Source organism: Haemaphysalis longicornis, unplaced genomic scaffold, assembly GCF_048455015.1.
Source record: "Haemaphysalis longicornis isolate Haplotype H1 unplaced genomic scaffold, Haemaphysalis longicornis Haplotype H1 scaffold_10, whole genome shotgun sequence".
Taxonomy (NCBI): Eukaryota; Metazoa; Arthropoda; class Arachnida; order Ixodida; family Ixodidae; genus Haemaphysalis; species Haemaphysalis longicornis.
In genome coordinates, this window is record NW_027526204.1 from 144574678 (window position 1) to 144599900 (window position 25223).

Consider the following 25223-nt stretch of genomic DNA (forward strand, 5'->3'; position numbering starts at 1 on the left):
AACACAGTGAGCTGCAATAGCAAGAAGAATTGGTATTGGAACTCACTGGCACAACAGTCACCTTTCAGAAACACACCACTTAAATAAATGCGTGCGATTAAGTAGTAACGCAGCTTTGACCCAGAAAAAAAAACAAAAAAAGAATATTTGGCAAAGAACTCGAACTCCATAAACACTTGCAACTAGCCATTCCAGTAAAACTAAATGGAACTTTTTGCATAATACCGGTTAAAATCAGAAAAGGAATAGACGCAGCGCGCGAGGGTACGCATTCCCCGCCCCAAATTAATCATCACTCTCATCCGACGTGGACAAAACGAATGATGCGGCGTTGCGCCTCCCGACCTCCGGTGACCCGAACCGCCCACTGCGCCTGACATCCCCAGCCCACGACTATGACCACGTGACAAGAAAACACCGCGAGCATCTCTAGCCATGTGACTGGCCCGAAAAACGTAAACATCACGGCACACCGCAGACAGCACTACGCACGATCGGCACAAAGTCATTCCATTTCCATCATTTATATCCACCAGAAACACGTCCCACTTAACGTTTCCGCACTCTTCACAGGCAACGATTTATCGATGTTTTCGGCAGTACGGCAGTAAACCGCTCGGGGATACCCCAGCCGTCTACCCAGACGTGACTCGACCGCCTGGCACAGCGCAAGCGGAGATGTCGGTCACAGCCGATAATTTTGAGTCAGCGCTCCTAATTCGACGTGCCGTGAGCAAAATGAACACAACTCCGAGACCAACACACCCAGATTGCTTAGCCTAGCACACATTTCTCAACAGCTGTTACAATAAAGGCAAAAATATCAGCAAAACTCGGCAGCAGCGGCGGCCGGCATTGTTTGTAAACCGGTCAGCTGTAACTGCGGTTAATGCCAACACAACCACAGTAAGCGTGATTCATCAGGACCACGTTGATACATATTTCTGACAAAGTAAACAAGAACGGAAATTTCGTGAAGAAGTATACACCAGCGGAGGCCGTTTTTTCAACGCCGACGAGCGTTCTCTGCCATTGGCCGCCACCACATACCACCAACGCTGTGTTTGCGGGCAAAGAAAAGCTCGAACAACAACAAGCCCGTGCAAAAACGTCACACGAACTTTCAAACTCACATCCGGCAACCAATATAATCCCTCCAAAACAACTTAACGGCTCGAAAAAGCTTCCTATCCGCTGCAGAAGTTAGGGCTAGCGCTGTCTTTCTTGGCCGCCCGCTGCTACACAACCATTGTTCCCCGCAGCCTCTACCGATTACACTCACCTCTGAATTGTGCGAGTCTGCGGCTTCGGCCCTAGCAGACCTTCGCGTTGAAACTCTGGTCGGCCGTTCCGCCGCGATTGACCTATTCCTCGTTTTCACCATCTTCGCTGGATTTCAGCTCGACGAGCGGAACATACCAGAGCGCGGCAACAACTAGGCCTAACAAGTTACCGCGAACTCGGCGGCCTGAAACACCACGATAGTTTCCAGCCGCTTCAGCGCTGACCGCGCTCGCTTCTTTACCGGTCCCTGGAAGAAACTTTCTTACGACACCACACAGAGACGTTTTCCTTCCGCAACCGCAATAAACCACACTGATTGCGTTCCTCGCAACAGCCGTCCGAACTAAACTGGCCGACCTCCGACGAGCGCGCCTGCCACCATCGGCCGAAACCGAAGCGCGGGTGGTGTTGAAAATTGGCGCGTTTTCGGTACAATCAGCTGATCCTGGTAAAATTGGCTTCTCTCGGAAATAACGATTTTTTTTTCGTGCCGTTTTCCAACTTGCAATTTAGGTGTAGAACAGCGATTAATTTCTGTTGCCCTTTGAAGATATTAGCGCGCGGAATGAGTCACGCGCGGACGATTAAAATCTTGACGGGAGAAAACAGTTTTTGTTCGGGCGCGCCGCGATGGCGCGTGGATATGGCGGTGTCTGCTTTCGCGTAACGCGAGTTTTGTCTCACAGCGCTCGCTTAGTGGCTTGGGAAACGAATATATTTTCTCTGCACGAGAAAACTTTAAAACTAAGCGAGAGTTCCGAGTGGCCCTAGGTCTACAGTAGAAGTACGGGAGCGCCAGTACGGAGTTATCAGGCGCGCAACGAGCGAGGAGCTAGCAGACGACGCTGCTGCCGCGTGAGGTCGTCTGCTCCCCGTATTTTTCTGCCTGCGCGGTTGGCTGTCCTTTCGAAGCGGTCGAGTGACAACTCCGCGGTGTCGTATCTAATCGCGGCCAAGGGTCATCCGTCCGCGGAGGTAGAATATCAGCAGGCCTGTCTTTCTCAGTAGATGCAGTGCCTCCCCGGCGAAGCCCAGAGAAAAAATGGTTGCTGGTCGTGTCACCAAGGTGGACGTTCGCGACGTTCGCTTTCCGACGTCGCTGGGCTACCACGGCTCTGATGCTATGGTAAGCATGTTTATCGTTATCGTTACTAAATTAGGCGTCTAGGACTCATTTATCAACCGAGAGGGAGTTTCAAATAAATTTTGTTGTGTGCCGCGCGGTTAGTTTCATTGCTCAGACGACGAAATAGTTTCCGTTAATCATGTTTTCCACAAAGGCGCAAATGTTGCTTGCATGTGTGGGTACTTGTTCATGAGAGCTTGTTGCATGAACGGCCGTTTATTATTGCTTGAGTGTACATCAGGGGTTTATGCAGAATTTCGATTTTGGGGGGGGGGGGGGGGTGTCGGTGGGATGTTTGGGGGGGGGGGGGGGTTGTATAAATCCCTAGGCAGGGTGCTTGTGGTTGCGGAATCTTTTTGGGGGGGTGTCGAAGTTCTTTTGGGGGGGGGGGGGGTATTAGGGTGGGGTGTATAAATCCCTGCGCGCGCTGCATGTATTTGTTATGCTTGTTTGTAGAAAAGACGCGAAACTTATTTCTCATACTACGTTTTTTTTTCTTCAATAAAGCATACAGATCCTGACTACTCTTGTGCCTACGTCATAATTAGCACTGACACGGACTTCCAAGGCCATGGCTTAACCTTTACCATTGGACGAGGTACAGAAATAGGTAAGTCAAAAATACAAGCCAACGCCAAATAGCGTATGTTTTCATGGTAGCGCTGTACAGGAATGGGGGGGGGGGATGTTAATAGGGATTAAGGAGTAAAACAGACGAAAACGATTAACTTGAGTGAAAACAATGCGATAAGAAAAACCCTTAAAGATATGCCATGAGGCGATGAGCGATATCAGGAAAGAAAACATACGATAAAACCAAGGGCAGCGCACTTCTGTTCGTTTGAGAACAATCAGACCCTGAAGAAAGTATATGATACGACCCCGTATACACTGAGGAAACAGAAACAAGTGTTTAAAATACTACGTCTGGGCTAGGAGGCGCGCACTGAGGCGGCAGTGGCACGGATTACATCGCGTCGTAACCTCGTAGTTACGGACGTTTTTTGTGTATTTCATATCATCCGCCAGAAATGTTGACTCCCCATATAAAAATCGCAGGGTGTCGAACCGAAAAAAATACCGGTTCGCTTACGGTTCGGGTTCGGGTGAAATAATTTCGTTCCGGTTCAGTTCCGGTTCGACAAAATCACGTGCCGAACCGGTTCGCGAACCGGTTCGGGAGCTTGAACCGGTTCGTGAACCGGTTCGATGAGTTGAATTGTCACTGAAATTAGAAAAAAAAACATTTAGTAGTTTAAAGCGACAGTAAAATCAAAACACAAACAAAAATTCAAAATGCTGCTGTTCCCCAAGGGCAGTGGCGCAATTGCAAAGCAAACTTTAAATAATCACGAGATATTAGAAAAACAGATGAAGTGGTGACGATTTACCACCTACTTTCTCGTCCAGACTTTATGTTGTCCTAGCGACTATTCATAAAGCCATTTCCAAGAGATATGACGGTGGGATATATTTTCTGCCCTTTCATTTTTTGTTGAAATCGCAATCGTCGCTATGGAATCACCCATCATGCTAACCTTGAAGCCTTGAATTTAGGTCTGCGTACTGGCGTGTTCAAATATCAGCGCTTAATACCAATGGCGCACATTTTTTTTTATATTTGTAACAAAACAGAAAAATCCTACTACAGGCACATAAATACTACCAATGAATTGGATCATTTGGTCACCCTGAATAATTTGTTAGCTGTCACCCTATCGAATGTGTTAGCCACACTTTTGTTAAAAGTAAGCTTTAGTTAACGCTCAGTCACTGCATTATTGCTCTGACCACTGCAATTCCTTTTGCGAAAGCTATACTGGATGTGTGCATAAGAATCAGTATGTCATCGTACCGCCTGATCCCCCGGCCATCGTTCCGTGTGCTACATTGCGTAACCTTATAACAGATTATGCTGTTACAAAATGAAAGGGAAATTTGACGCGTGGAGCATGAGAAGAACTTTTTTGGGTAGACGCTCTTTAATTCGTCCACAGCAGTACTCCCCTCTGACCCGCCGCGGTGGCTCAGTGGCTAAGGCGCTGCTGAGCGCGAGGTCGCGGGTTCGATTCCCGGCCGAGGCGGCCGCTTTTCTGATGGAGGCGAAAAGCAAAAACGCCCGTGTGTACGAAATTTCGGCGCACGTTAAAGATCCCCTGGTGGTCAAAATTAATCAGAAGCCCTCCACTACGGCGCGCCTCATCGCCTGTGCTGGGTTCGCGTTAAATCCAACAATCAAATCAAATCAGTACTCCCCTCCGGAACGAGTAGCAATAGAAGTAATGTAGCGAGTTGGGCAGTCAGTACAAGTGCACCTTCAAAAAAAAAAAAAAAGCAGATCTGAAAGAGACAAAACTGCAGAACAAGCAGAAAAGATGATCGCTCGGCGAATGGGACAGTGTGAGGTACCGGCCTTCCTTTCTGCACGTGTCATCTGCTTTATTACTGTTTCTGCTTCCAAGACAAGGTCGAGGACTGCAGTTTCTTGCCAAGAGATTAAGTGCGCACCTTAACAGTTTTCCCTGACATATCTGTTGTTATTTGTACTTGTAAAAAACGGAGCTTTTCCACTGTACTGTCCTCAAAAACGATCGTGGGTAAGGGACATCGAAGCCACTTGTGGTCAGCAGCAAGTGGTTTAGCCACTGAGCAGCTCCTGCGGTCCCACTTGTCAAATATTACAATTTGCAGGTGTCGGACCTTTTAAACAAATTATGAAATGGAAAAAGTTTGCACACATCGGGCTTTCGCTGCTGCGCACTGGAGCACTCCTGCAGCCTGATTGCTCCACTAAAGTTGCAGCTAGGGAAGGGCAAAGTCGTTTTATATATCCTGCAAGCTGCGGAGAATGACATTTCGTTTGGTCAGCTTCCACTACGCTCGCGCTTCCAGCAGCAACAGACCATTGCTACATTGGTGCTCATTCATTTCCCTTGTTGTTACATAGAGCGTGATAGTGTTCAATTGTCTGGAGGGGAAAGTGCGCGAGCAGGTACGAAGTTGATGGTACGTGAAAGAAAAAAAGGCCCGAATTGCATTGACTGTGCGATGTCAACAACAGAGGGTCGAACCGTTTCGGCATGAACCGGTAACCGTTATTTCTTTTTCGGTTCAGTTCCGGTTCGGGTTCAGCGTGCTCAAAAAATAACGGTTCGGGTTCGGGTTCAGTTCCAGCAAAAATACCGGTTCAGTTCCGGTTTTCGGTTCGGTTCGGTTCCGGTTCGACACCCTGAAAAATCGAACCTTTGACCATTACCGTACATGCACAACGTCTTAGCCGGTGAGCCAAAATCGCGGTTAATGAACTGCGGATGCATGCACTGCAGTCCGCGCTCCACGGTATGTAACTTTCTCGGAGGGTTTTCAAGAGGTGGACCGGTGACTTAAGAAAATTCATGAGCCCGCGATGGTCTCAGGCAATGCAGGATAAGGGCAGTTGCAAGTCTATGGGGAAAGACCTTCGCTCTGCATACAGTGATGATGATGATGATACAGCCATATTCAGCCGAATCGCCTGCTGTATCCACTCATACAAATGATTCGGCTGAATCTGGCTGTATCATCATCATAATCATCATAATCATCATCATCATCATTGCAGAGCGAAGGCTTTCCCATAGACTTTCAACTGCCCTTATCCTGCATTGCCTGAGGTCATCCCGGGCTCATGAATTTTCTTAAGTCACCAGTCCACCTCTTGAAAACCCTCCGCGCTTCATCACCGGCCCAACTCCTCTTCCTTTTTAAAGCGAAGCTTTCTATATATGCCTCATTCTTGGCGATGTTGCCTCAAAACGCGCGGCAGAAAAGCCAACTTTCTCTGACGATGATGGTCATATAGTCGTGGGTGAAGCGAAAGACGGTTGAAACGCGAAGCTTTCTCGTGTCGAAAGCAAATGTCTTCGAGTCAAAATCAGAAATTCAAATCGTTACGCCCAGAACACCGCAGGAAAGCCGACTTACACAGAGGACCTCCACAAAGGAATGTCAAGTGCCCCAAGAAAAAAAAAAAAAAAAAAAAAACCACTTGCTTCCCGTGGTAATCGAGCCTGGGTCCTCCGCACTGTGAAGCTTTTTTAAGGTACATAGCACTTTAGGTGTTCGCCTTGTCGTCGTAGCTTGCTCGTTGGACCCAAATAAGCCACACGGCGTTCCGTCGTATTGGCTGTCGTCGCGGCGTAACCCCACAGAACAGGGAGGATTTTAGAGAAGCAAAGGTCTAGCTTTGCCTGTAGTGCCAGAAAAAGCGTAGTGGCGGCGTCGTGAACTACCCAGTACGCCCGCTTGATGGCGCTGTAAACACGGCTTTGTAAACATGGCGGATGCTTTTTGAACAGGCCGCTTGAGCTCCTTAATAACATGGCTGCCCTCGCACGGCGGCCGCCGGTTCGTTGCTCCACGGCCGGACTCGACTCTCCTCCTCCCGCGCGCGAAAGGGGCGTCGAGTCCGGCCGTGGCTGCTCCTGCTGGCTCCTGGCTGGCACGCTGGTCGCGTGTTTACTTGCGCCGCGCTAGTGAAGTGATGTTACGCCAGGTGACCAGATGGCCTCGACTGGCACAGACCACAGTGAGCAGCAAGTGAGAACAAATCGTTTATTGACATCCGCAAGTTTACAGAGGCCAGGACATCATTTCATTTCGATCGCTGCAATTGTACGTCGCTTTCGTGACAACATTTTTTTTTGCCATAACAACTCGTTCACTTGCGCTAAGATTTCGAACGAAGGGCACAAATGAAGTATTGACGGCGACAACGGTTTCCTTTGCACCGTCTTTCTAGCGGAGTGCATAACACTCACCTTCTGTTTGAAGAATCGAATATTCTGGCCTCGACAGCTGCCTTCCGATGCGGAATTTCCCACATTTGTCATTCCACAAGCACTCAATTCTCGTGTTTTGCCAGTCCTCTCAACAACTGATGGACGCAAAAGCACATAACAGCAATAACAGTCACGAAACCGGTGCTCCGCGCACATTGAAACGGTCGGCCGTTGCAGCGGTTTCAATTTGAATTGGCGGCTTTGTGGTTGCGAATTCAGAAACAAGGTGGTGCACCAGTCGGCTGTTCGTAAAAAGTTGCGTACATTTTTGCTCAACAGATGTTTGATGCGGAACTTGTTAATAGTATTTTTAAATAACACATTGTAAGCGAACTGTGTGGGCTTTTTGAGTCACGGAATGAATGTTTTGTATTCTATACCAAAAGTAACATTTTGCCTGCGCCGTCTGGTGGGCTTGATGGTCGAAAACAGCGCTTTAGGTTGGTCAAGGTTGGTCACGTGGGGCGTCGATTTTTACGCCGCCTATAGGGAAGACAGGGAACGTCCAAGCTTGCGAGCCCTGGTAACCCTGAGGCTCCGAAATCCAAACGGTTTAAATAGTCACAAGCGTTCGAAACTCGTGAACCGCTGGCGCTTGTCATACATCTCCCCGTTGTTTAGCGCAAAGAAAACTGTAGGCACATTTGAGGCGAAATATGCGTAATTAACCGGGAGCGCCCGCGATCATTTAGTGAGGAATGCCCGTTGGGTTCGTTTTTACGACAGTAAGCGAAAAAAAAAAGTGGCAGTGCAACGCCGGCACGCGCGGGAGCAAAAGCAAGCACAAAAAGAACAGAACTCCCGCTGGCGCAGTTTCAGGCAGGGGGTGCGCGAGCGCTGCAAAGGCGGGAAATTTGAATTGCATTGGCTGGCAGCAGTGGGCGGATAACGGCGCTGCAGCCCATTATGGCGAATCACTGCTCTGCACTTCCGACAGCTTTCACGTTAAGTGGAACGGCTTTAAATTTGTTGTTGTTGTTGTTGTTTATTGCGATTGCCATTCCGACACGGCCGCAGCTTGTAATTCAGACTTTCACTCAAGATGCAGTCCGTAATCGCGCATCAAAACCCATGGGAGGGAAACGCCCTCTTTCTTGTACACTCATGATCCCAAGTAAGCGGGCAATAAACTGCAGGAACACGTGAAAGCGACTAAAAGGGTGATAAATATACGGCGGCGACAAGAAGAGAAGCATAGAGAATGACAAGAAATTTCCAGAAGCTGGCTGGTAATTAACGCACTAAAATTGTCATTCGAAGCCTTGAATATAATTGTTTCAGGTGGGTTGGCGAGGTAGCGCTTACTCTCACGCCACGTTAAAAGAGGAAGGTGTAAATCGTTCCTCTAAAACAAAGGTTCAAATGACTGCGCAAAACACTGCACAATAGCGCGGCAAATATGAATTACTCGAGCATTGGAAGCTGGGTGGTATGTTGTTACATGGTATTTGGACTGCTGAGTTATCATGGAATGAGAATGCTGATTTAATTTCAAGGTGGAAGCTGTGGGCGCATTCTCCTACAGATCTAGATGTTTCGTACTTATGCCGCAGCAACACTTAGCGAACGATTTTCACTTTTTGCATTTTGTATTTTACGAACATACGTTCTCCGCTGAGTAATTTATCAAGAGGACAAGGATCGACAACAGAAAAAAAATGTGCACCGATCCACCCTGTGAAGGTGGTTGGAAAGCGAAGATGTAAACGACACCCACAACGATTACCCAGCGACATCACTTGAATTCACACACGTGGCTTTACAAAGAATGAAACCAGAGACAAGTGAAATGCACTTAACCACACCTCTTATTACTTCAAAGAGACATTCTTTGATAAGGTTATATCAATGCATGACCCATGAATGGTGGTTGGTTGAGTTGTACTGGTGAAGCACATGAGTGGAAACTCTTTCTTTTCTTCATAAAATTAAAGGAAGCTCAAACCCGATTTTCCACTATCTATCTCACTTCTCCTCCGCCTCTGCCGCAGCCGACGGAGGCGATGAGATCGGCGGCAGAGACGGAGGAGATGTAAGACGCCATGCGTTGGTGTGAGCTCCCTTTAATTTTTACTAACTCCTAGCGCATGCGCAAGGCATTTTTTATTGTAAAATTCTCTCCTAGCTCAGTTCTGGCATTTTTTTTTTCGTAGATAAAATTGGTTTGGTACTGTTTGGTTCTTTGGAGGTGGGGCGCGGCTATTCAGCAAGTTTAATTAACGCTTTTCATCGCACCGGAAGTGCGGGGCTTGCGTCTATCTAGAAACGAAATATTGCCTCCGTACTTCCTAAATTGCCCGGGAAGAAATGTCTTCCCAGCAATTCATTTATGTTTAGTATTGAAGCCGGCTTTAGAAGAGCTTAGTGTGAAGTGTTTTATAGGGATACACAGGGGCCTTACGGCGGTATTTATAAAGGCCCTTGTGCCGACATACTTTGATATCAGACTTGTTATTTTTGATTGATTGATTGATTGATTGATTGATTGATTGCTATTGGTTTCCCCTTTGTAGCGGGCTGATGACATGTCATCTTACCAAAAAGGGCTAATATACCTATGTTTTATACTTTTGGTTTAATACTAGCGGTGTTTAGGGCAGGCACAAAAAGCTTATTAGGCACAAAATACTTTTTTTTTCTGTTACAGGCGGTAGCTGTCCTAGGCAATATTCCCCTCTCTGCTTTTCGTCCACCAGAATTCTAATCTTCTTTTCGTTCCCTCGACAGCCTTCAATTAAATTTTGTTCAATATGACAGCCTTCAATTTTATTGACGATGATGATGATGATGATTGCTATTGGTTTCCCCTTTGAAGCGGGGTGATGACATGTCATCTTACCAAAAAGGACTAATACAACCATGTTTTACACTCTTGGTTTAATACTAGCGCTGCTTAGGGCAGGCACTAAAGCTTATTAGGCCCGAAATACTTTTTTTTTTCCTGTTACAGGTGGTAACTGTCCTAGGCAATATTCCCCTCTCTGCCTCTCGTCCACCAGCATTCTAATCTTCTTTTCGTCCCCTCGACAGCTTTGAGGTTAACTTCCTCTCTGATACCCTTCAATCCTAGGGCTTCTGGAAGCCCAATATTCCCTTCATGTAGATTTGGATGGATGCCCTTACAATTGCTGAGAGGTATCTTTCTTGCAAAGCATCTGCGTTTAGCGTTGAAGCCGACTTTAACGGGTTTAACGGGATATGGGCTGGGCGTCCTTTGGAGTTCGAGAAGCACAGAGTAAAATATGTTTTGAGATGAGGTTGAGAGCAATGGATCAACGAAGGTGGGCAGCTAAGGTTTTTAGGTACCTATACTTGAAAAGCGTGGACACGCAGTGGTTAAGAAAGACTAGAAGGCTAACGATGAAATACGGAAAGAACAGGGGATAATCCAAAACAGCCAAAGTAACCCAAAAAGAGGCAAGGCAGATTGAAACGAATAAATGGAGAGAAAAAATGGAAGCTAAAACGTCGTTAGAGGTGTACAGGGCTGAGAAATTGGACATCAGAAAGGAAAATTTCTACGATAATTCCCAGGGCAGTGCTTTGCTTTTTGAGGCTAGAGCAGGTTGCTTGCGAACTAAGAGCTTTGTGGGGAAGTATTCACAAAATGATAGGGTATGCGTGGCCTGCGGAAAAGAAACAGAAACTATGCGGCACATAGTGTTGCAATGTGAGGATATCCATCCAAATCTACACGAGGGAAATATTCGGCTTCCAGAAGCCCTAGGATTTAAGGGTAACACAGAGGAAGTTGACTTCAAGGCTGTCGAGGGGACGAAAAGAAGATTAGAATGCTGGTGGACGAAAAGCAGAGAGGGGAATATTGCCTAGGACAGTTACCACCTGTAACAGGGAAAAGAAAGTAAAAGAAAGAAAAAGAAAAGTATTTTGTGCCTAATAATCTTTTTGTGCCTGCCCTAGGCAGCGCTAGTATTAAACCAGGAGTATAAAACATAGGTATATTAGTCCGCTTTGGTAAGGTGACATGTCATCACCCCGCTACAAAGGGGAAACCAATAGGAATCATCATTACCATCATCATCAGTGCCTGCCCTCAGAGCAGAGCTAGTATTAAACGAAAGGTATAGAACATAGATATATTAGTTTTTTCTTGGTACCATGAAACGTCACCACCCCGTTTCAAGGGGTACAACTATCAATCAATCAATCAATCAATCAATCAATCAATCAATCAATCAATCAATCAATCAATCAATCAATCAATCAATCAATCAATCAATCAATCAATCAATCAATCAATCAATCAATCAATCAATCAATCAATCAATCAATCAATCAATCAATCAATCAATCAATCAATTATAATTAATTAATTATTCGGCTAATTTTTATTGATCAATCAATTGCTTAATCGATTAATTAACCAATCAATCAAGTGTAAAGCGCTCCATAGGGATACACACGGTCTTATGGAGGTATTTTAAGGCCTTCGTACTGTGGTATCGGACTGATTATATGGCGCTTGGAAAATCATCTCCCCCGCAACGCGTGTTTGTGTAGCTGTGAAGCCGATGATAAAGGGGACACGTGTATGGCAGAACTGCTTAAGCATTCATTCGACAATTTCTGCGTAAAAGCCTCTGCATTTTTTTTTCGTGCGGTTGCGGTAACACCCTAGCGTCGCGCGTGCATCGTCTCCTCTCTGTTGCTCGCTGACACTTTTCGCTAATTAGTGTTTGCCTGCACTACGATCACGCGCCACCGTGTTCGCCCATGTTTATCTTCTTTTTTTTTACGTCTTGTCTCAAGACATGCCCACCCCTCGTGGAAAAGAACTGTGTAGGCTTATGAGATCAGCAGTTCGTTTGCGAAGGGCAGCAGGGCGCAGCAAAAGATTCCAGCTTTCGGATTCCACAGCCTTTGGATCTCAGCTAGCTGAAATCCGAAGTTTGCGAGTTCGGATCCCACTCGGCGCGCACGTTTTCTCCAATTTCTCTCTCATCTAACTGTTCGAAATTCCCATCTTCATTCGAAAACGATAGTTTATTTGCTTCTCTCACGTCATCATCGGCGTTCTACAGACTGGTATGTAACAAAATGAGCCTGCCTTATTAACAGCTGCAAATTGCCAGCTTCTCTTATCGCAGCTGCAGGATGTGGTGAGGAGCTGATCAGAAATAAAGGCGCGAGAACGAACGGAGGCAAAAGTAACCACAGGTGAACCTTAGCTAGGCGACGTGAAGGAGGGTTTCCATGAAGAAAGGTATATATTCCCGTAGACGAACGCGAGCAGCGAGACTATGGGCGGATGTACTTGGGCAAATTTTACTTGTGGCTCAAAAACTTCAATAATGCGAGCGGGGCTGCACGGGAGACACACAGAGGGGAGGGAGGAGGAGGAGGAGGAGGAGGAGGAGGAGGAGGAGGAGGAGGAGGAGGAGGAGGGTCACCTTGGTGAGGATTAGAGCGAAGGGGAAAAAATTAGGAGTGGCTTAGCTCGGCTATGCCAGGATATACGTAGCGTGAGCTAAGGTTCAGCTGGTTATTCTTAGCTTCCCTGGTTGTCTAGGATTAGGTGAATATCATGCTTACTGCTGCTAAAACGATTTCCAATCCAATCCTATCCAATCCAGTCGCGGTGGCGGCGGCTCAGGCGTGCCAGCTGTGCGCCGTGAGACGTCACTGCTCCTTGCGCATGCGCAGCACGGCTCTCCAGGAGCCACGCGAAACTGCTCAACCTCGGCCAGTGCAGTTCACGCTACAATAACTTCAGAGCGGAGGAAAACTGATGGCGCATTAGTTGGGGATAAGGGGGAGGACTTATGCACCGTGGGATCAGAAACAGCGAGTCGCGAGGAGGAGGTAGATGAAGCTTGGTGTACATAAAGACGGCGGGGAGAAATGTTGGCTGCAGGGACACGACGAAATTCTGCGGGGAATATTTTAGGTGCAGATTCAGGACACGCCAATCGTGCGTGTTTTCAGGCGTTTCGCGTCCCCTTATGCCATGGTTTTCGGTAGCCCTGAAAAACGGAAACGAAGGGTGATGGAGACGACATCTGTGGAGGCGAGGAGCGGAAAAAGGTTGTTGTTGTAGCAGCACCTTTATTAAAAAGGGAAGGCCAGATGCTTAGGTACTGTTATACTGATCGGTCTTGATAGGAAGTGTGGGGTCATTGTCGATTTCGATAACCTCCCGCTAGTTAGTGGGAGGCCACTGTTGATAGAATGGGCTCCTATGGAATGTAAGAGGCCCTTGTCTAATGAAGCATAATTAGCTCTGAGTAAGTCCGGTTGTTGCGGGTTACCTATAAGGCGGCGGATCGGTGATGGGTGAAACTTGAGCAGTTTAAAACGAGTTGGGGGGGGGGGGGGGGTTCAAAGGAAAGGAAGATCAAAAGTTATGGCCACCGCTGCGGCTTAGTGAGCGTCCCGATGGATTCCCGACCACGGCGGGTTTTTGCTTGTTTTCTTCTAATTTTTTTCTTTCACGGAAGCCAAAAACCGAAATTCCCGCGTGCTCGAGATTCCCGCGCACGTTAAAGATGCCCGGATGGCCGACAACTTTTAGAACTGAAACCCCAACTTGAACTTGTCTGCTTTGCTCTGGCACGTCTCGTCTATACTTCCATGCTCTGTTGTTAATCTCTGTTCATATTTTTTAAGTTTCAAAACACCTCCTCAGTGACAGCTGTGATCATTGGGAGACGCCCGCCTGCAGAAGAACACTGCTGCTTCGATTCTTAGGAAGCGTGCCTAAGACAGGGGCGGTACGTGTTTCTTACATTCAGCGTCCTTCCATACCATAGAAATTACAGTGCCTCCAGGGCGTGAAAAGTTCATATCGGGCTACCTGGGACCTTCGACCTGTCGTGTAGCTGCAGAAGAACACTGCTGCTTCGATTCTTAGGCAGCGTGTCTAAGACGGGGGCAGTGTTTCTTACATTCAGCGCCCTTCCATACCATAGAAATTACGGTGCCTCCAGGGCATGGAAAGTTCATATCGGGCTACCTGGGGCCTTCGACCTGTCGTGTAGCTGCAGAAGAACACTGCTGCTTCGATTCGTAGGCAGCGTGCCTAAGACGGGGGCAGTGTTTCTTACATTCAGCGCCCTTCCATACCATAGAAATTACGGTGCCTCCAGGGCGTGAAAAGTTCATATCGGGCTACCTGGGACCTTCGACCTGTCGTGTAGTTGCAGAAGAACACTGCTGCTTCGATTCTTAGGCAGCGTGCCTAAGACGGGGGCAGTGTTTCTTACATTCAGCGCCCTTCCATACCATAGAAATTACAGTGCCTCCAGGGCATGGAAAGTTCATATCGGGCTACCTGGGGCCTTCGACCTGTCGTGTAGCTACATGGGCGGTATGTTCACGCGTGCATACTCTCTCCCCTTCTTCCACTTGGTCACTACCCCGTGGTCAACCCACGTCTACAGTGGTGGCGGCGGTTCGGGCGCTGGCTCCCTTGGTGGAGGACGTGTCGCTGGAGTCCATCTACACCAACTTCGGCCTCTTCTGGCGCAAGCTCACCAGTGACAGCCAGCTCAGATGGGTGAGTGCGCTACGCGTATGAACGCCCCTGTTTTACGCGGCCCTATTCGATCGCCAAGCGCAGTCCCGCAGGCGGCTAATATAGCGACTGCCCGGTCGATACAGATGGATTTCTGATAATCGTCTTTGCTGACGCAAACAACGAACTATAGGGAGAGACATTGATCTTCTAGGGGCGATGCACCTTAAGGCCGAGGGTTGTCCGTCCGGCGTCCCTGCTCACGGCACAGCAGTGTGTAAATCGAAACATCTGTGAACACAAAAGGTTAACAAGAACAAAATAAAAGGTTCACAAAAGGTTAGAGAGAGAGAGAGAGAGAGAGAGAGAGAGAGAGAGAGAGAGAGAGAGAGAGAGAGAGAGAGAGAGAGAGAGAGAGAGAGAGAGAGAGAGAGAGAGAGAGAGAGAGAGAGAGAGAGAGAGAGAGAGAGAGAGCTCCTGGAAAGCCGTGCTGCGCATGCGCGAGGAGCATTGGATTGAATTGTATTTGGATTGTATTGGATGGGATTGAAATGGATTGGATTGGATTGGAAATCGTTTTAGCAGCAGTAAGCACTCTCACGGGTGATTTACGGTGATCCCCAGTGCTTCACCCCCTCGTCATGATTTACTTCGTGGAGGTGCGTGAATATTTTTTTCTTCAACGCTCAGCTTCTGAGTGCGACTATACAACTGGCTAAAATAGTGGCGGTTGCAAAAGCGCCGACAACGGCGGCTGCCAAACTGTAGAGATACTTTTCAGTGGCGAATGTCCACAACTAGCCCACAAATTGTGTGCAAGCATGGACTAGGTATATAATGGTTCGTATAATTGTTCGTAAATTCCCAGTCAGAAATGACGACAAGAAAAAGTTCTGTAGTTTTGTCGTATTTTCGCGTGTCGTACTGTGGTCGTGTCGTGACTCTTATGTTCTTTCGTGTGTCGCATTCCGGTCCTGATTTTGATGTTCCGTCGCGCCGAATTCCTGTCTCGTCGTGATCCTGATGTGCCATCAGTAGTTGCACATGGTTTGAATGTTATTGCCCATTGCGAAGAGTGGCGTAAATGGCACTTCTGTTGTGACTACAGCAATGTTTGTCGTTGAGAAAATTGACTTTGTCGTTTCGACAGATGGCCTTGTCGTAACAACAAGACTTCTCTTGTCTCTACGAAGTTTTTTTGTCGTAGGACAGGAACTACTGTTAGGTTTTTGCGGTATTCCTGTTGTGATGTTAGACTGGGTTCGTATAATGGACCAGGTCTTTCGGCTGATACGTCGAGTCCACTTATAACGATACCGTTTATAACAATATATCGGATATAACGATGAACAGCTATGGAACTGTCAACTTTTGTATTCTGTCTATGGTAAAATAAACCGCTTATTACAATGCTCCAGTGCAACGATATCGGATATAACGATTGAATCCGGTGATATTGTGCACCAAAAGTGCAACAGTGACGACTCTAATGACGTGGTTGCGCAGCCTACTCAGGTAGTGTCGTCGTACGAGGCCCAATGCATGACACAGTCATTCGGGGACTTAGTTTCCGCCAAGGACATTTGCCTCAGCTAGGTGAAGCACCTATAGATGCTCTTGGAAAAGATTTGCGCTAGCTTCACACGCGGCAAACAAATGTGACCGACTGTGGCTTCGTTTCCGCAAAATTAGTAGTAGGACGACCTTGCTGGCATGCGAATAAAATATTTGAGCTCTGTTCCGTCTTTTTATTTCGCAACCCGCTTATAACAATTATCGGTTATAACGATGGGATTTCCTTGGCACTTAGATATTGTTATAAGTGGACTAGACTGTAATACGAGCCCTGCCCCAAACACCGGATCAGTGACATAAGCACGATCACTCCGTTATAGCCAGACTACAGCTTCAGCAGTGTTCAGCTTTAAACTGCCACGTTCAAGAGTGTTTTCCCTCCTACAGGTGGGACCGGAGAAAGGCGTGATCCACCTCGCCACGGCAGGCGTCGTCAACGCCCTTTGGGACTTGTGGGGCAAGATGGAGGGAAAACCGGTGTGGAAGCTGCTCGCTGACATGGTACGCAACCATTCTTCCGAACGCATTGCTTTGTCTCGAACGCGTGCAGCTGAAGCCTAATGCCAGCTCGTGTCTGCACGATCATTCACGTGGTCATTCAGACAATTTGCACGCATATATGTCGTCGCTGTATACGGAAGCCTGCGATAAAAGCGTTGCGGCGTCTCATACATCGCAGCCGGCGCGAACAAATGTTGCTTTTAGTGCGTTGTAACCGATGCTAAAGGGCGCAAGAATTATTCATTATGTGGCCGGTGCCATGGCGTCGGGATAAATGCGTTTCCCTAATATAATGCGATTTATATGCTTCCCTCATGCGACTTGGTTTGCCCTAATTAGTTATAGTGAAGATTCGGAGCAAAACAGCCCCAGTCATTTCCCTGTTAATACAAGCGCAATGGCATGCTGCAGTTCGCAAAACTGTTTAACGAAAACGGTAAACTCTGTGCAATTTGGGTCGGGAGTTTTTAAGAATAGAGCTTGAACACTACGCTATCAAAAGCGACGCGCCTGAATCCTCATGGGGATGAGAAGATTAAAAAACAGTGCGTTTTTATCTAATTGAAGACCATTTTGGTAGCTAACTGCACGTTAGTTTGCGGGCGAAGGCGTTAAATGCGTAGAAACTTTTGCATGCGGCATATGTTTTCCTTCGTTTTTTCCCCCGATCAATCCGAACGTGGATTGTGAAGCCTTCGCCTACCGCATTTATATTCGCATTGCAGTCTATCGTAAAACTTACCGCCATCCTTATATAGACGACAACAACAACAAAAACGAAAATAGATGGCGACATTTGTAATTCTTGGTATCTATACTTCAACCCTGAATGTGTGCAATTGTCTCTGCCTGTCTTTTAGAGCCCGCAGGAAATAGCATCGCTAATTGACTTCCGTTACATGTGAGTAACGTATACGTGCAATGATTCTGTCCGAGAATTCCTGACTAATAACGTGCTTTAACGGGTGAATCACAATCTGACTTGATTTCTTTCATCCCGCAGCTCTGACCTGCTGACCAAAGAGGAGGCCGTCGGTAATTATTCACCCACTTTTTAAAAACATCACTTTTGCAGTGTTTTGTTAGTCGCTGTTTTACGCGGTGACTTGCCGTTTCGCAATTGCAGGCCTCCTTGAGGAAAAGCTACCGGGAAAGGCAGAGCGAGGTAAATAAACTTATCGCTAGCATTTTTTGCGCAAACTTTTTTTCTTAAAAATGTACTTCGGTGATTACACGCTCCGAACTCCTCACCAATTTCATATACGTCTTCAACGGAATTTGTTGGCGTTCACTGACCCTATATGAAGTGTTCTTAACGGGACCATGCAGGCAAAACACAAGTTTGGTTCATTCGAAAGATTGCCTCGTTAGAATTTGACACCACTTTAACATAGACTTCGCTCAAATAAGCTATATAATTAGGAAAAAAGGGGAATGGCCATGCAACCCACTAGCTCATTTCCCGTAACAGAACCTACGATGTCATATGCCCAGCTCTGCGATTGGCTGAGGCCGGCAAAAGCAAACGCAAATTAGGCACGGCTTATAAGCTTGCCGAACGAGCTATTTGCGCTTAAATTTAGGGCACATTCTTTTTACAACAGTGAGTAAATGAGGCAAAGCTGCCTCGACCGGTACCACACGAAGTACAACCGGTTACAACAGTAAGAATTGTGGGGTAAATAGTGGAAGTTACGAAAGTACACGTAAACATAGAAGTACCGATGCGTACTGCTGTTGGTACACCGCGCACTATGCTTCGTTTAGATGCACAGCACTGCGGGGCTGTGGGGTTGTCTCAGACGACACTGACCGATTGGCGTAAGCGACGGTGTCTTACGTGACCATACTTGCCAAGCGAGCACCATGTTTCACGAAAATATTATTTTCTACCTTAACAACAACAACAACAACAAAGAAAAGGCAGAAAACGGCGCTTCGCGGTATGGTTGCGCCATCTAGGTTGACTAACGGTTAACAAGGCTCCGCGGTAGCTTGAAGACCTGTTCTTGCGATGTCTTTGCAGACATGAAAACCCACGATTTGGTGGGAGAATCAAAATTTCAACTTGAACATTAATTTCACAGTGAATCAAGTATCACTTTCGGTCGGACAAGCGCTGGGGGCGCTATAAAACACTAAATCTTTCGAATAAACAAACTTGCATTTTGTCTGCATGACCCCTTTAAAGAAACGGAACAGAAATCCTCGCAATTGCCTACCACTGCGCAAGCATTATTTCCTGCCTTTCTGCTACACACCGGCCACCTTTAAAGACGTCTACTCTGCAGTGCGAATATACATTTCTGGGAAGATATTTTACGGTGGCAGTGTAAGCCCACACGCCTATATCAAAGTATAAAGGTCCCCATATGCGTCTACAAAACGTTATGTACACTCTTTGGCAAAAGTTTGTGGGCCAATCTTAAGCCTTCTCGACTACAAAGAATTCCAAGAATTGGCTTTACCTTTAAATGTGACGAAAATATTTTAAGGCAGTAAGAAAGAAAGGTGTTTTCTCTAGCTTTCCTGCTTAAAAAAAGTGTCAGCCTCGCCCGGGACGTAAGCTTGTACATTGAATTTTTTGCGGCCTGCACGTTTCCGGCTTGGCCCACAAAAAGTTTGTCAGACTGTACATATTACACTTAAAGTCGGCTTCACCATTACACACATGTGCATTGCTAGCGCAGTTTTACGCGCTCATTTTTGTTTTCTTAATTTTCCGATTCTTCCGTATAGATTCTGAAGGAACCAATCATCTAAGATTTCGCTATTATGGAGCTTCTTGTGATAATTAACTTGACAAATTAGGCATTTATTTTGCAGATATACGGCGCCAAGTTAAAACAGTATGCTTTTTCGTTAGAATACTTTCCAAGGAATGCTCAGGCAATAAAAAAGACGAAAGAAAAAAAAAGAGACGAAGTAAGAATTTCCTTATCATCGCTGGCAGATCTTACTGTCTCGACTTGTTTTCAGTGAATAACTTCCTCAACCATACGGTGTGAATGTTATTAAAGTCGGCTACTCCAGCATACTTCAGAAAAACAGCTGCTAAGTAATCGCTGCTGAACGCACGCACCACAGACGACCACGCCTCGAAATGAATTCTTTGCGACACATGTATCTGCTTTAAGGGCTAAATGCTTTTATAGTCCTTTGTCTTTGCTTACCTTCAACTCTGGGTCAATCCCCCGGAGAGTTCGGGCTCTCGAAGTGTTCTATTTGCGAGCAGGAGTGCCATGGAGGTTTTAGTTTTTTTGAATTTGTGTTGCTTGCTTGTTTTGAGACTCTTCGTCTACTTTATTTCGGCTTTCGCCGCGCGATGGAGAGGCGCTGAGGACGGAAAAGGAAAAGAGCATAGCTCGGCGGAGTATAGGGATGAGGAGGATGCAGTTGGGTCCCTAGGGATGGGAGGAGAAGGAAAGTACGCAAGGTATCTCTAGCCTCAAGCCCAGTGTATCCAGTGGTGCCAACCCATTTAAGGTATTGCTGAAGCCTGAGTGGTCCCACGGGGATTTTAGAAGTCACCCGTAAAGAGCTCGCTAAAGGGGGGCACGTCCGAACGATCGAGTTTAGCTGACCTCGCACATTCCAATCAGTTGCCTCGATGGAGATCGCTGGTTAGTATCTTCTACTACATAAAAAAGCACAGAATCTGAGTCTCTACTACGCCCAGCTGGGATTCGGCACATTTTCGTTCTCGAACGAATTTCTGCAACGTTCATTTACAGTGTTAAAAGCCTATCTTTGGCCATGCTATAGGCTTATTTAGGCCACCTTTAAGCCACCTTTTTGTTTAAGATTCAATAAAAATTTGTTTCTGCCCCTGGAAATCAATGCTGTGTTAACAGCAGTAGCTGAACTGATTGTAAAATGAACTTTATGTTCCCGCACATCGACAGAGAAGGAAGTCGTGGCCAATGGATATCCGGCCTACACGACGGCTTGCGGCTGGCTCGGATACACGGACGACAAGATTAAAATGGTAAGTTTAAAACACATGTGGTTGGCGAAGTGGTAATAAACGCGACGGCGTACGTGGAAAGCGTTTGCCTGAAACTTGGTGCCCTACGTTGGGCGCCAAATGTGGCGTCGCGGGCAGCACCGAATACGCTGGCCAGATAAAACTTTCGGTTAAGTCAAGCTGCGTTAGGTCATAGATACTTTAATCCAGCTTGCAAGGCTGGCTTTGACTCTGATCGAGCTGAGTTGGACTGATCTCTGCTATTTAATAAAGGAAGCGGATATTTTGCCGGCAGGCGGCATTTTGTTCCCCCGGTAATTGTGCCGGCACAACGGTGGCACTTCCGTCACTTAACTGGCAGAGTGCCGGAAAAATTACTAGAGGAGAAAATGCCGGCAGATGGCATTTTGTGACTGTTGTGAGTTATGCTGGAAACCGGCATTTTCTGGTCCAGTTAATTATGCCGGCAGCTGGAATTTTTTACGGAAAACAAGTGCACTGCCCTACGTGGATACATGGCCGGCAGCAGGGGTCTGTTGAATTGATTGCCGGCTACATGTATCCCCACGGACTAAAGCACCGGCTGCACAATATTTGATTAATTATGCCGGCAGTTTATGCACCTGTTAATTATGCCGACCACTGATCACGCCGACACAGCCAACACAACGGTGGTCCACCGTCGCAAAGGGAGCTGGCATTACAATTCAGGAGATGCTGGGCATTTTGCTACATTATGCGTCCATCAGATAGTAGTGATTGCACGAACGCGTGCTAGTACGGGATCTTAACAAGAATCGGGCATGCGCGCGGACGTCGGGTCCCGGGATTTATGCATGTTCTTCAGCATGAGCTTGTGCTACAAGCTGGCTGCCCTACTGTGTCCCTCTGATAACTCCTAATTTAGTAGCACCCGTTGTGCAAAATAGTTCTGACTTTCAAATTACGAATCGACGTTTTAATGTCTTTATTTTTTTTCAAATGATTGATTGTGGGGTTTAACGCGCCGACGCAACGAAGGCGATGAGGCACGCCGTAGTGGAGGGCTCCGGATTAATTTTGACCACCTAGGGATCTTTAACGTGCGCCGAAATCTCGTACACACGGGCGTTTTTGCTTTTTCGCCTCCATCAGAAAAGCGGCCGCCGCGGCCGGGAATCGAACCCGCGACCTCGTGCTCAGCAGCGCAACGCCTTAGCCACTGAGCCACCGCGGCGGGTATTTGTTTTTTTTTTTTCAAATAATTTCCGAAATATTGGGGACGAGATCAAGAACGATTTAGTGCTGCTAATTTCCCGTCACAGGAACTTACGTCAGGTCTGCCATACCGGCCGTAAAATGTCTCCATGCCCTTCTCTAGTCCACGTAGGCTCCCTACTTCGGTGAGGCCTCGACAAACACGTCGGCCGACGACGCCCTTTCCGTGCGCAATCAAGTGCCGTGGTATCAAGTGGAGTGGTAGTCCTAGGTCACGCAAATAGGACATTCAGAGCGCACGCCGGTCGTGGTCAAACCGGTAGCACAAACAGGGCCGGTAGTGCCGGAAAGGAGAGTCGGCAACAAACAAACAAACCAAAAAAAGAAACTGGGGTTGATTCCTGTCATAGGAATCGGTAAAACGCGAAAGTGAAATGTGCAGTGATATGTGCAGCTGAGCTTGATTTGCGGGTCGGCGGCTGTCTTGTGGGTGTGCTTGGCGAGCGAAGTTTTGCTGGTGGGTCGCTTCGGCAAATGTGTACTGGCTTCCGTGACGGAAATGACGTCAGTGAAATCTTAGCGGATACCGGTATAAAACACTTTCGTGTTAAAATATAAAACCCAAAAACGAACAACCCGAGTATAACCTACTCTTTAGTATGAAAGGTTGCTTACCCGCAAGAAGACCCTGTATGCAGGGGTGCACCCTTTACAGGCCGCTTGCTTCGTTGTACTGGCGTCACTTTCGTGACGGATATGACGCAAGTGAAATCTTCGTGAATCCCGCAATAAAGCACTTTTGTGTAAAAAAACAAAAAGAAAACTGAACCGGAGATTTGTAGTCATAGAAACAGCCAGCCAATCGGACGACATTGCCGGCATAAAAACAGGCGCTGAAAAACGCCGGGTGGCGGCAAAGTCAGCTAGTATCGTCTGAGGCAACCCCAAAGCGCCGCAGTGGTGTGGAGCTAAAACAAGCACAGTGCGCACAGTACCAACGGCAGTACGCATCGGTACTCCTATGTATACGTGTACTTTCGTGACTTCCACTGTTTATCCCCCAATTCTTACTGCTATAAAAAAGAATGTGCCTTAAATGTAAGCGCAAATAGCTCGTTCGGCAAGCTTGTAAGCCCTGCCTAATTTGAGTTTTCTTTTGCCGGCGTCAGCCAATCGCAGAGCTGCCACATATGACATCATAGGTGCTGTTGCGGGAAATGAGGTAGTGGGTCGCATCCTTTTTTTCCCTAATTATGTAGCTTATTTTAGCGGAGTGTGCATTAAAATTGGTGTCAGTATGATTCTAACGAAGCACTCTTTCGAATAAACCAAACTTGTGTTTTGTCTGCATGATCCCTTTAAAACAGGCCGATATTCCGACAGTGCTTTATCTGTAGTATGTCATCCCCGTGTTAAAACACTTCTTTTCGCTTCCAGCTCTGCCAAGATGCTCTTAAGGAAGGATTCACCAGGTAAGGCGTTCGCTCTCAATACTAATCGTCACGGAAATCCCAGCAAAACCAGTGCCCGTGGGATGCCCGCTTTTATTTCGCAAAGCTGCGCTTGTCAGTTGGAAAATGACGTCTGCACTGTCTCCCGCCGGGCGCTACTCGGATTAGTGTCATACGATGACAGCTGGATGTAACACCTGCTAAATTAGATTTTTAATTGTTTGTAGCTGATATATCTAAGTTAACAACGTAGAGAAAGAGTTCAATATAAAGCATATGTCATTTCAGACGTCATTCGATGGTAAGACGTGTTGTGGGGCGAGTTGGTTCATATTACAGAAATAAGATTTAGCGCAGCGAAAGACACAGACGGTGAAAAGGACGGGATGGGCGCCCGTCCTGTCCTTTTCACCGTCCGTGTCTTTCGCTGCGCTAAATCGTATTTCTGTAATTCGATGGAACTAGCGTGGGGTAGGCATAAAAGGCATAACATCGCATTTTGCTTAACTCATTTAGATAAGGCCGGTTCTGTGCCCTTCATTCCCTTCTCGATTTCCCCCCGTTTTGCCCAATTTCCGAGTGCCCATATCGGGCGAATTTTGTGCCGCCTTTTAGCTTTTACTGCATCTTTTCGGCGCCCACCCGTGTAATATGTTTCGTACCGACGAAAGAGAAAAAAAAATTGCGAAAAAAAAAACAGCGTGGATGTGCCCATAAGTACATCAGAAAGAGGGTGACCTAACTAAACTGTTTAATGTATAGTTTACATACTGGAAACGAATATGAACGATGTTTTTTTCTTTTTTTCTGGCATTAGCTTCAAGGTAAAAGTTGGCCGGAACCTTGTCGACGACAAACGCCGCCTGAAGGTCGTTCGCTCCGCAGTGGGCGACAAGTGTAAACTGGTGAGACCTTTTACAAAAAAAAGGGGGGGTTCTGTAAATAGTTGCATGTGTGTGTGTGCGTGTGTGTGTGTGTGCGTGCGTGCGTGTGTGTGTGTGAAGGGCGGAGATAATGGATTAATTGATTAATTGATCGATCGATTGATTGATTGATTGATTGATTGATTGATTGATTGATTGATTGATTGATTGATTGACTGACTTACTGATTGATTGGTTGATTGATTGATTGATTGAATCTGGAGGGCGTGTGCCGCACTGTGGGGAGAGCGATGGAAGGATGGGGCATGCTAGTCAGGGGCCGTACTCATAATAGAGGAGATTCTTGCTATGGGGGCCTGAAAGTCTTTACCGGCGCCGGCCCCAGTCAGACCACTCTTAAATGCAAAAGCGGCAATTGTTCGCAACAAAGATCCGTCTAATCTAGGATGTGCTTCATGTTGTAGGGCGTTGGGACTAATGTTTGTTAGGCTCTCTGGGCGATGTTTGGAAAAAGTGTGGGCGCGTCCACACTAGGCAATGTAGATCTGATTTGGCGTCAGTGGTGCAGTAGGGGCATCGTGGGTGTGTGTTGGGGCACGTTGTCTATTTCTGGGTAATGTTGCAGGCGGCATCTGCACGTAGCTTGTTGATAAAGGCTTCCTCGGATCTGCTGCAGGAGACAATGTTGTCAAGATACCCAGGGGGTGTAACCTGTTGGTAACGTTGTCTTTGACTTCTCTTTAGTCGGAGAAGTAAGAGGGCTGGAGGAGTGGGTGAGCAGGCGTAAAGTTCAGACACTCCAGTGTCGCCTCGTGGGCGGGCTGGTTCCCTGGGCCGGTCTCCTCGTGGCCTGGAATCCAGTCAATTATGATGTGCACGCTGTGGCTTTTGACGAGTTCCTTGTGCAAGAGTACAGATTTACCAAGCGGGTTCAGGGAGAGTGG

The 25223-nt window shown here is 47.0% G+C and overlaps 2 protein-coding genes across 7 annotated transcripts in view; one reads left to right on the forward strand and one right to left on the reverse strand.

Annotated features, from left to right (window-relative positions):
- Positions 1 to 1697, reverse strand: part of LOC144159568 (ATPase family AAA domain-containing protein 2-like) — a 47980-nt gene extending 46283 nt beyond the window's left edge. For 3 of the 6 annotated variants that reach the window (XM_077691139.1, XM_077691140.1, XM_077691138.1), the window contains exon 1: positions 1283 to 1697. In XM_077691139.1, the coding sequence (XP_077547265.1) occupies positions 1283 to 1384 (102 nt within the window). In that variant the 5' untranslated portion in view covers positions 1385 to 1697. Of the gene's footprint in view, positions 1 to 46; positions 146 to 225; positions 352 to 1133; positions 1155 to 1282 lie in introns of those variants that run through there. The other 3 variants (XM_077691143.1, XM_077691141.1, XM_077691142.1) reach the window with 3 other exon arrangements.
- The window catches only part of LOC144159570 (mitochondrial enolase superfamily member 1-like), a 40329-nt gene that overhangs the window by 953 nt on the left and 14153 nt on the right, over positions 1 to 25223 (forward strand). The window contains exons 2-11 of the mRNA XM_077691144.1: positions 2290 to 2410; positions 2918 to 3020; positions 14631 to 14746; positions 16667 to 16780; positions 17641 to 17681; positions 17784 to 17815; positions 17907 to 17945; positions 20686 to 20768; positions 23382 to 23416; positions 24213 to 24300. Coding sequence (XP_077547270.1) covers positions 2327 to 2410; positions 2918 to 3020; positions 14631 to 14746; positions 16667 to 16780; positions 17641 to 17681; positions 17784 to 17815; positions 17907 to 17945; positions 20686 to 20768; positions 23382 to 23416; positions 24213 to 24300 — 735 coding nt within the window. The 5' untranslated portion in view covers positions 2290 to 2326. The remainder of the gene's footprint in view (positions 1 to 2289; positions 2411 to 2917; positions 3021 to 14630; positions 14747 to 16666; positions 16781 to 17640; positions 17682 to 17783; positions 17816 to 17906; positions 17946 to 20685; positions 20769 to 23381; positions 23417 to 24212; positions 24301 to 25223) is intronic.